The following is a 12,177-nucleotide window of genomic DNA, read 5'->3' on the forward strand; positions in this document are numbered from 1 at the left end:
GATGGTGTGGGGAATGTTTTCTTCTTAACACCAATCAATCATGGTCTGAATGTCTCAGTGTATCTGAGTATTGTTGCCGACCACAGTTTAACATCTTGTAATAGCGACTTCCCGCAGGATCATGCTCCATGTCACAAAGCTAAAGTCGTCTCATCATATAGATATTTTTTTAATATGTGTACATATACAAATGTTACTATGGATATTTCATATATGTTATAAACCTATAGCTTCATATATCCAGAGGATCTATTTATGTGATAATAATATATCCCCCTTATAGGTAAGATATGGCAACATTGCTCCTGATATAGAGATATATATGTCATATGTCATTTCCGTATGGGAATTCCAATGCCCACTTAACTATGTGCATATATATATATGTTTATATATATATATATGTCTATATACATATGTATGTATATGTGGTTGTTGTGGAATAAAGAGAAAGAAAAGGAGGAGACTAAGTCATGACAGACAGCAGAGTACTTTACATATACATTTGTATTTAGTATACAAAAAATTGAAATATTTCACCACACAAACGTGAAGTAATAAAAAATAAGACAAACAGTTAAAACAAGTATACAAGTCATCTTACATTACATACGTACATTGCCAATGCATTTCATCATACAACCTCTCCTAAGAATTACAGTGGGGCAAATAACCAGAGAACTTCCATGCAATAGTAGAGTAGAATTTTTTGCTGCATTTCTCAGCTACATTTCAACACCTTAGCTAGGCAGGACCACATGACATGTTTCAACCACACAGTTTTGCTATGCCAACCAAAGACAGCGTGACAGAGTGGACCGCAGTGCTGTGTCTCGCCACACGGGGGAGACAAAGACACCTGCAGGCCTGCAACCACACAGAAATGCATGTCATAAAGGTGCAATCTGCGACGTTTGCCGCCGTGACAAACTCCACAAAGATTAGCCCCTTTATTGTACACTGTTAGCAACACTTCTAACTTCGACATGAGCAACTATAATCCCTTTAGTTTGAATTGTTTTAGTTTTAAGAGCTAAATATTCAGGTACATGTAGATAGATATTCATAACGCATTCCTTTTTCTAAGGATTATTCTGTACATCACTAGATGTCATTGATACCCATTTTTTCTTTCTTTATGTCCACAGAGTGTTGAAAAGTCTTGTGTATTTCTACAATACAATATGAAATAGTACCAAAAACTGGACACTAAAAACTTGGCTTAAAACAATACTGTCTTTTATGCGCTATCCCAAAACTGTCAAACAACACCGTCTCACTGATACCGACACGTTTCTTGTTCAAACACACAAACACCAGCGTTCATATACACGCCTGTGACAAACACTCACTCAAACACACACACACACACACGCACGCACGCACACACGCACACACGAACACACACAGAGGAACAGAGACAAGATCTAAACAATGGGATAAATTAAGACAGAATATTTTAAGACCCATGCAAGCTCCTCCACCCCCAGAGGCAGAACTCAGGCAGCAAGGTTGTACAGCCCCCATGTTTGGCATGCTCGTCTGTCACGTGTTCACAGTTAGATAAAGTTACCCAAAGACACTTGACTAAGATCAGATTTCTGTTGAAAGTAAGAACACAGGTGTTAAAAAAAAAAGACTGGATACACCTTTTTCCACCCAGCCTTTAACCGCAACTCATGGGCTTCATTAGCAAAGACGGCCGAGTGACCAACCTAGATCAGTCCTCAATGTCTCACAGTCTTTGTTGATGAAGACCATGGGATGCGATAAAAAACACTCATGAAAAAGATTGTAAGTGGATCTTGAGTTAAGATTGTTTTATTAAACTTTACTTTTAAAATTTGAGCTTGAATATTAATTCTTAAACTTGTAAATATCATTTTTCAGCCTCATCTCTCAGTCTTCACCTGAGTAAACTGATGACCTTATGATGACAGTAGTATTCAAATGGTTAAGAATGAGCCTTTACAAATGTGAGCAAGGCTCTAAGAGAAAAGCAAATATGTGTGATTAGTTTAAAGTCACTGCGGTTAAAAGTTTCTGCTCTAACTTTGGGTTGCTGTTTCAATATTATAGGTCTCGTCCATTTAATCCTTTCGGTCGTAGCTATTTTCAGTTATATCCCTCATTTCTAAAACTCTAACAACTTTGTACTCATCAAAACTATTTGCTGAAATGTCCAATAGGGCAAGAAACATGAGCAGTCACACAGTTGTTCCAGTTGACCATGGGCAGCTTCACCTGCTAGGCTAATAGTCTAACAGGCTTTCTGTGTGGTAATTTGATTTAATATGGAACATAATGAAGGTCTTGACCCTAGATGTTGACAAAGACAGAGCGTCGAAATCAGGGAAATGAAGCCACCTTAAGGCCCTTTTTTTGGGGGTGGGGGGGTGGGGGGGTGTCTCAGCAATTTGATTTGGTAAGCACAATGCTAACAAAGCCAACAGAAACAATGGCTACGACAACAACCTGAGGCTTTGTTGTAATAATCAGAATTCCCCTTCAACATATCGTTCTCTTTTCTTGTGGAGGAACCACACTATCTCTATTTTACACTCAGTATGTGAAATTCTATAAATGCAGGCAGTAGTATTTTGTTTTGAAATGCTGATCTTAGATCAGAAGCTAAGGGTAACTTCCGACCTGAAGGCGTATTCATAGTTCACTTCCTATCTAGTCAACACTGCATTAATTCAAGCAAGCATGGCTGAGAAAGAAGAGATGTTACAGTATGAAGACGAGTAATAGAAACCTTTGTCAGCCCTCATGGCAACTTGATGTGGTTCTATGAGTACAAAGTAGGTGGACAGTCAATGTCTTTCAGAACCTATGAACTATTCAGTAATGGTAAAAAAAATCAGAGTAAATATTGGCCTTGTTACCAATATCGCTTTGAAAAAACATCAATATAAAGAAAGCAATCTCAGCAGTGCACACTCACTCTCACTAGTTTTCTCTCATCCTCTCAGAGAAGTAGTGGTTGTTGTTCATGGTGATGCAGTGTAGTGTTATAGCAGTGTTTCCTCCTCAGAACATGGTGCACCTTTTCCCCCTCTTCTTCACCGGCGGAGGGCAGAGCACGGCTCGGATGGCCTCGTCGAATACCGTCTTCAGGCCTCGCTGGGTGAGCGCGGAGCACTCCAGGTACTTCACGGCCCCTGAGGACCAGGAAGAGGGCATGATGGGAAACACAGTTCTTAGTAACGCTGCTTCTGGGGCTTAAGTGTAGCAAGGGGCTCAGGAAGATTCAAATGGAGACAGTTAAGAAGCAGCAGATATGTTGTTTCCTTAAAATGTCCACTTAAGTATTCAACCTTAGAGACCAAACTAAGGGAAAAAACTTAAGGTACCTCTGAGTGTATCTTAACTGCAACATGGCTGAGTTTATGGCGATAAATGAAGAGCATGGACACATCCCACGAGTTTTTCCGGTGAACACCCTCATTGAATGAATGAGTAATTGATTTTACACTATAGAATTGATTAGCAGTCAATGTACGATTTGTCCGACCGTCAGTTTGGTTTTCTTGCCTTCTTTTCTGTTACCATTTTTTTCTACAGGCCAACTTTTTTGAGGCAATTACAGGTGAGATGATAACCGGTATCACAAGTGCAAATGCCAGCAAACAAATGGTCTCCATGGAAACTGTAGAACTTTAGCACTGTGAAATCTCTTTCATTGCTGTAAATGCCTTAACATTTCTCCTTAACTAGAGAAACCTTTTAATAGATTCTGTGCAGCACCCTCAGCTAAGGAGAAATTCAACCTTAAGGTGTTTTGTGCAAGAACACAGCAATTGGCCAGGTGTGCAGAGGTGTTTAACTAATGCAACAACATGAATGCATTCAAGAGACCCAACCTTGATATGATTCATTGCATTGAGACAGACCAGGGAGGCACTGTGATGTAGTTTCAGCAGGTTTTTCACCCCACCATGGCAACAGTAACGCAAGGTACGTAAAAATACACATAAAGGTTTGAACAAAGAAGCTATCGTGGGGAGTTTAGGTCAGTGATTTCATTTTATGTTTGGTTTTTAGCAGAGTTCCCCTTGATTCTTTTGCTAACAGAGCTGGATTCAAGATGTGGTTAGCATTAGCTTAGCATACAGACTGGAAGCCTGGCTCTATGTCCAACATCTCTAAAGCTCACTGATTTATATTTCCATTGAAATTTGACATTTCCATTGATTTCAAAATTCTTTTTTAATGTAAGGTGACATCCTGGCCTCTGCCCCCAGTTCTCTTTGCTGAGTGAGCTCCCTCCATCAAACTTGGCTGAAATGTGACTGCAGCAAATCTCTGGCAGCTTCACAATAAGAACGTTCCTGATTCACCGTTTGACCTGATTTGAAATAACAACTTCCTCCCTGTATTTGACCTCACTTATCACAAGGCTACATTATGTAAACCACTCACCGTTTGAAGCTAAATAAATGGCAATAAATGAGTGCATCATCATGCAAACCATATCCAGCTGTGCACATGCCACACTCAGCCTTACCAATCTCTCTTGCCATGGCCAGGCCCTGCGGGTAGGTGATGGGGGACAGCTTCTTGTCTCGCAGCCTCTCAATGGTGTCCTTGTCATCTCGCAAATCCAGCTTAGTGCCCACCAGGATGATGGGTGTGTTGGGGCAATGGTGTCTCACCTCAGGGTACCACTGGGGCACCACACACACATACACACAAGCGTACATATGTATATACGAAGGACAAAGTCAATGAGAGAGGAGAAAGAGAAGAGTTAGCTTGATACACAGGGAGAGCGACAAGGCCTTTCCATGATGACATTCAACAGACTCTGTGAGTTGTGAAAATAGAAAAACAGTTTTTAATACATCAGTCTGAAAGGAAGTGTAGCTGTGTGAACACAAAACATCCTCAGGCAGAGCAACCTCCAATCACTTCACATCACATGATGAGAGAAGCAGAAGCACTGACTCTACAGAGCGAGGTCAGACCATAAGCAAAGTGTGATTTCATATGAGAGCGTCTCATGATGCTCAGCAGACCAAACCACAGCTGGCCGCCCCCCTCCCTCTGCAGAGTGTCTGGACTCGTTCAGCCCTCGTCTTACAACGTGTCTCTGTAACACATCCCCCGGGGGGGGTGGGGGTGTGAGTTCAAATCCAGACCGTTGTAAGCCAAGGTCTGGACAGGTGGGGCAGCAGTGTAATAAACCAGGTGGAGCCAAAGATGTGCCTCCTTGTGGTCAGACTCGGCGTGGAGGGGATAAGGGGGTGGGGGGCTGGGGGGGGGGTCAGTCAGCGTACTGACCTTAGCTCGGACGTTCTCAAAGGAGGCCGGACTGACCAGGGAGAAGCATATCAAGAACACATCCTGGGAGAGAACCAGAGAGATGGCTAGTTGAGATCAAGATCTGCGTGTGTGCTTGAGCGTGTGTGCGTGTGTGTGTGTGTGTGTGTGTGTGTGTGTGTGTGTGTGTGCGTGTGTGTTAAGCCACAGAAATAAGCCTATTTGTTCTTTATTTAAGGGCTGCTCTCAAACTACTAAACAATTAAGAGTGACTAATTAATTTTTTTTTTTTTAAATCTGAAGGATCTCACATTATAACAGTAACATATAATTTCATGTTATAATAACTGAATTTTCTTGTTGTAACTACACAAATTTAAACTTTTCTCTTTAGTACAACAACAAATCTTTTTATCTAACTTTAATGTAGGTATGACTGTTTCAATTATATAGATTGAGAAATGTATGTTTCATAGTTGGTAGTAATCAGGTAATTTAGAATTAAAGGGAACTATCTAACCATACTTAACCAATATTATTTGTTGATTAAATCTAACATTACATTTATAATATTTTGTAATTTGGGGTAAAAAGTGTTATTGTTGTGACATGTAATTTATATATATATATATATATATATAAAATAATTTAATATCTTGATAAACTAAATTCTTCCATCAACACTCTAGGAAAACCTAGATTACCTTCATTACGGTTATTGTTGACACTGTTTACATGATTGTATATACGTCCACCATAATACATTTCGTGTTCTTTACTCTTCAATCTATGCATAGATACATACTTGTCAGTTAGTTGGTGGAAACATTCAGTAACTATGGATTTCTGAGTAAGAACTAGTTTGTTTGGTGCAGCAAATCATAAAGTAGCAATGTGTCAATCTCCACTCGTTTACATTGCAAATCTGTTTCAGAGCATGTAGGTAAGAGTGCACGAGTCTCTCTGCGTGTGTGTGTGTGTGTGTGTGTGTGTATGTATGTGTGTGTGTCTGTGTGTGTGCATATGTGTATGTGTATGTATGTGTGTGTATCTGTGTGTGTGTGTGTGTGTATCTGTGTGTGTGTGTGTGTATGTGCGCGCGCGCGCACGTGTGTGGTTGGGGGGAATGAGTATGAATACCGTCTGTGGGTAAGACAGTGGTCTGAGCCTATCGTAGTCCTCCTGTCCTGCTGTATCCCAAAGGCCCAGATTCACTGGTTTCCCATCCACCATCACATTGGCAGAGTAGTTGTCAAAGCTGCGAGAGGGATATCACACTGAGTAAAATGCAGTGACGGGACACAATGCAGACACATAGTTGATTTTGTTGGAATTGAGTCGGGAGTAAGAACACCTCATTCTAAACCACACTGACTAGAAGCCAGCCTTTAACAAGGGGTTTTATACTTATCATTATACTAATAATAGTGTGTGATGACCTCAGTACCTTTTGATTTTTGATGGTGTAAATTGTCATACATTGCCACCAGGTGGTATAGTAAATTTAAAGCATTAGTTCAATATTTTGGGAAATACTTAGCCTTAGATGAGAAGATTGATCAGTCTCATATCTGCTCTGTAAATACAACCGTACACCAATAGAGGGTTACCTTAGCTTAGCTTAGCATAAAGAACTGAAACAGGAAGTAACTGTAAACCTGACTGTTACAAAATACCTACCAACACTGCTAAGGCTAAAAAATGAAAATGTTAACTCTGTAAAACTGAAGTGTAAAAACAACAAGATGTGGTTTCACATGTGCCAAAGCACAGATACCACTACATTTCTCCAGTTACTGATCCCAGCCAAGAAATAGTCCAAAACACAACCCACAGTAAGACCACAACTTGTACATTATTAACATTAACATTATTAATTGATGAGCTTTAGAGGCACTGGGGACAGAGTCAGGCTAGCTGTTTTCCCTCTGCTTTCCTTTGCTTAGCCTATGCTAAGCTAAACTAACTGCTTGCTGGGGTTGGCTTCATATTTACTGCGCAGATAAAACAAGGGTGTCAATCCTCTCATGTAACACTTGGTAAGATGGCAAATAACACTTGAAAAACACTGAAACCTCCGCGATACACTGCCAACTATGGAAATTTCCGCATATATATATATATATATATATATATATATATATATATATATAATGATATAGTAGCCTACATTTTCTATTTGTACATACAGTAGTTTGACAAAAAAATCTTAAAGGAGTTATCTGTAAGTTTTCTCTGCGGCTGAATGTGATTTCTTGTCAGTAGTGGGTGGTGGTGGTCGCTGCTTGACAAGAGCTTGGGCCAACATTGCGTACACAAGACAAGAGGTTATTATACGTACTCTGAGCAGCTACAGTGAGTTGTGAGTTGGGGCTAGCTGGTTAGCATGCTAACTTTAGTAGACGAAAAGATGAGATAGAAACAAGAGTTAACATTAATGTTTCTTTCTACCTCTGGAGACAGCTATTGTTGAGTAAATGAATGAAGTTTGATGCTGAACTCACAAACTTTGCTTCTAGACTGGTAACTAAATAGTTGCTAATGCTAACGTTAGCTATGTAGCAATAGCAAAACTTACAAATAGCTCCTTTAAATCAGTTATGATGTGATCACAGATTCATACTTACATACTTACTTACAACAACTGAACTATTTGCATGACAACTTAGCTGAGGAAGACCATAAAATGTGGTTGAAATTTCAACACAAAGCTAGCAAATCAACACTGAGTTATTTCTTTTGTTTTGTCAAACTATTTTTCCGACAGGTGAGAATAAACTTGAAAATTCTATGTTTATAGATGGTCTGTTGTATAATGTATGTACAATCCAGCAAGTGAAATACCAAACAGGCCAAAGCATTGATGCAAAACCCTTATTAAAAGACAATATTACCATCAATCAGTCGTGTTTATTGGTTTGCAGTAATACCCACTAAGGTCTAATATATCTAGAGATGTTAAATTAAGTGCTAGCAGAGTATACCAGGCTGGTACTCTAACTCATGGATGACATTTCTATCATCTCATGGTATACAGCATGTTGTCAGAGGACTGGTCCTATAACATCAAACCACTGCTTACATCAAATAAATGTGTAACATGCGCAGTGTGTGGGTTACTCACACAGTGGGGATGTATTCACCAGGGAAGGCATTGGTGGTGTAGCTAATCAGCAGACAGGTCTTACCCACAGCCCTGAGGAAGAGGGACAGCAACGTTTCAATAAAGCTCTACACTCATGTACAAAAACTAGATCTGTATAGATTGTATGGAGGAGTGTGTGTGTGTGTGTGTGTGTGTGTGTGTGTGTGTGTGTGTGTGTGTGTGTGTGTGTGTGTGTGTGTGTGTGTGTGTGTGTGTGTGTGTGTGTGTGTGTGTAAAGGCAGGCTGCTGCTCTCTTTCCATGAGTGCCACACAGACACTGGCCTACATTCATATTGCCTGAGGGACACAATGGCTCCCTATGAAATATAGAGGATGAGTAAATAAATAACAAAGGGAAGGAGTTAAAATTACTGATACTGACAGGTTCAATTCATTCTTTTAATTTTATGTGAAGAAGAAGACCAGTATGATATGGTCTTCATCTCATTAAAGAGGTATTCTAGTGATTTAGCATTCATACGTCTCCATGAAGTCAGGTGATCAGTGAGAGATTACGGAGGCTATATTCTGACTTTCAGTCCATATGTTGGGTCAAGCTCCAAAATCACTATATCCTACACGTCCCACAAGGCAACTTGATACTGTCTATTCTTTATTCTTTCTCTATTCCTAGATATAACAATGCAATATGTTTATGTTATGGTTATCAGTTTGAATTATTCATGTTTTTGTCCATCAGTTTGTCATGATGCTACGCTCTACATGCTACAATACTCATCAGCCTCAGTTGACGTTACCATGGAGAGGGAGTACATTTGGTGCAAATCAGAGCTGGTGCAAAATTTAAAACACTTTGCAAGTGGGACCAAAACACTGCATCATAGATGCAGAATTCATCCAAAACAAATGAATTTAAGATTGCATTCTGTATCTGTTCTGTATGAAAGTGTAACCTGCTTGTCATTAGCTGCACAGAAAAGAAGAATGTGAAACTAATATCTGATGTTTCTTACTGAAAACACTTTTTATTAAAATGTATTTTCTAACACAGTTCTGCATCTTTTGTACTGATGATTCAACCAGGAATTTTTCATGTTCATCGAACACCGTCTATGACATGACCATAACTTTTCACTTCCAGAACCCCGGACCACCAAGATTACTCATCCCAACTCTATTGTTATATATATTTATATGATATATACAGTATATCATTCTTTAATGATATGAATCTGATATATGAATGTGTGGGGACAAGTAAAACAGAGACTTTCTGTTAGACAAACACACACTCAGATGGTGTCCACATACATTTTCCTCATTGACCACCATTTTAAAAGAAAAGGCAGCACACCTCCAACTGCACGGTCAGTAATTACTCTTTGTATTATCAATTTTGAATGAGTGCAGGTTCTATATTTGTATATGTATAACTTTCTTACAGCCTAGAAAAAAAAATCTTTATGTGTGTGACATCAGCACAATGTAAAGTCTATAGATTGAGCTGGAATGCAAAGGCGGAGCCAGTGGAAGAGACACTAATGAGCATGTGCAGTGGGCCAAATTATGCTGAAGCAACCCTGAAAGGTAAAAACGTTTTTGGCTGATGCACTCTGTGAGCAATTTTCATTCAAGTGAATGGGCGCCATGTTTGAGTCCATCAACCAGTTCTTATAATACATTCATGAGCTAGTGTCTATGCAGCTGGTGGCCTTTTTCAAAGCCGACATTTTGATTTATCTCACTAGCACGGATGCTAACATAAACTATGGCTCTGTTCTATAGAAGTGTCCCAGTCAGTCATGACAGTGTGACAGTAAGCTAACAGGAGCAACACCAGGACCCTGAAACTGAAGCAGCTGCATGGAATTCAGCCATCCTTCATTTCATCAGTTACACCTGTGCTGTTTGCTGCGGATTAAGACACTGAAAAAACAATCCACAAGTCAAATGGTCCAAATGACATCAGGTGAAAATCTGTACTCCTTCTGAGCACACACACACACACACACACACACACACACACACACACACTAGCTGGCTAGCTACAGTACATAGCGTCAGTACAGTCTGTCCTATGACAGCTCGTGGTGATCAGAAAATGACTATAAAAACACACATTTGTACAGATAGCTCAAAGCAAAAATTCTCTTCACATTGAGTCTGACCACACCTTCAGACTCTCTCTGCCCGGTAACACACATCTTCAAAACTCCACCTGCTTCCTCTTATAAACATCTTTTCAAACCCAAGCTGTCACCATCAGGGTTAATCTTCTAAACTGAGCAGGAGAAACTCCCCATAACCACTAAACTGAGCTACATGTGTAAAAATCAGCAGAATGCTCTTTTATGACCTTTGACATTTCCTAACAATCTTTTTCTGCACATCTGCGAAATACAGTATCATTTCCTCTACAGTGCAGGATTAAGGTCACAAACTTTTCTCAGAGATCTGAGATTAATCCCAGAAAGGAGTCAAAATTCTGCATAGAACAGCATTTTAGTCAAAATTGTTTAATTCCAACATTTTGACTTTAATCACATGAATGTGACTTTAATCTGAGGCCTATTCTTAATTTATCTAAGAACTGGCTTTAATGTAAGAGCACATTTTTTTTAAATCTCAGTCTGCAACTAGCAACGATATTATGATTTTACGACATCAATGACCAAATCCACCCACAGATGTCAGTGCACGGAGGTGATCGGGCTGTGGATGCAGTAAGAAAAGGCTCACAGAGCAGAATTAGGGCAGCGGGGCCTGTTTGCCACTGACAGGGCCACAAATTCCTTAGCGTGCATCAGCACTTCAGCCTGCCTCCAGTGGCCTGCGAGCAGTGCGAGGCGTGTAGGTGTTCCCGCATAGCATCCCGAGGCGCACCGCTCCCACTATTACAATGAACCGAAGAGCACGACGGGAACGACCCGAACGCGCCCACAAAGCACACAATCGAGGAGATCTGTCGAACATCAGGGAGCCAGAGCGCAGAAAACCGGGGCGACCGACGGATCGGTGAGCCCCAGCTCCTTTTCCTACATAGCATCCTCCCATCATCCATCCGTCCGTGGACGCATCACTGAACCACACGGGAGAAAATGAATTGGTGCTCCGCGTGTTGAAGCTCTTACCCGTCGCCGACCACCACGCATTTGATCGCCTGCATTTGGACACGAGCTGGAGGCTTTCAGGGAGCCGGCGATGGTGCTTTAATAGATCCGACAGTCTGCGCTGAGGTCTCGGATGAGAGCAGCGGGCCAGTCCGCTCGGCGATGGAGCCGCAGTGAAAGGGGGACGATGACGAGCAACGCCGAGCGAGTCCGGAAAGTGCCGAGCGTGTTTAAAGGGACATATCGCTGAATAGGAATCCTGGCAGATGGAGAGAGGATTCACTTCGTCTACTTCCGCCTTCGTTTGCCACTGCTACCAACACATTTACCCCATTCTTTTAGCTTTGCACCGACTTCCAGCTTTGTATCTAAAAGTTATAGTATATTATCTCAGTATCTCATAACACATATCTCATGTACAAAGTCAAAAGTTAATATCTCATGACTCTGACTAGCATGTATAGCCTACTTTTATTTTTTTGAGGACTATAAACCCAGGAGGCCTCTTCAATCTTTAACCAGTCAGTTGGCTTCTACACTGCTCACACACTGAACAAACCTCCTGCTTATCTTTAATATGCACCAGCTTTAACATCTAAATCTCATTTTGCTGAAAATTTAATTCATTTTCTCTGCTGTTCTTTTACTTCCTAGTCACAGGCTATTCACTGCACTGGAACAGCATCCCTGCTTCTT

At 40.6% G+C, this 12,177-nt stretch overlaps 1 protein-coding gene across 1 annotated transcript; it reads right to left on the reverse strand.

Annotated features, from left to right (window-relative positions):
- Positions 1 to 489: 489 nt before the first annotated feature.
- On the reverse strand, positions 490 to 11,682 carry rac3b (Rac family small GTPase 3b). Its single transcript, XM_056366426.1, has 6 exons — positions 11,503 to 11,682; positions 8,390 to 8,461; positions 6,406 to 6,523; positions 5,287 to 5,349; positions 4,511 to 4,670; positions 490 to 3,164 (listed from the first exon to the last, which is right to left on the reverse strand). Exons 1-6 carry the CDS (start codon positions 11,535 to 11,537, stop codon positions 3,034 to 3,036), a joined length of 579 nt encoding a protein of 192 aa, XP_056222401.1. The 5' UTR covers positions 11,538 to 11,682; the 3' UTR covers positions 490 to 3,033.
- Between the last annotated feature and the right edge of the window lie 495 nt (positions 11,683 to 12,177).

The sequence above is a fragment of the Seriola aureovittata genome, chromosome 21 (assembly GCF_021018895.1).
Source record: "Seriola aureovittata isolate HTS-2021-v1 ecotype China chromosome 21, ASM2101889v1, whole genome shotgun sequence".
Classification (NCBI taxonomy): domain Eukaryota; kingdom Metazoa; phylum Chordata; class Actinopteri; order Carangiformes; family Carangidae; genus Seriola; species Seriola aureovittata.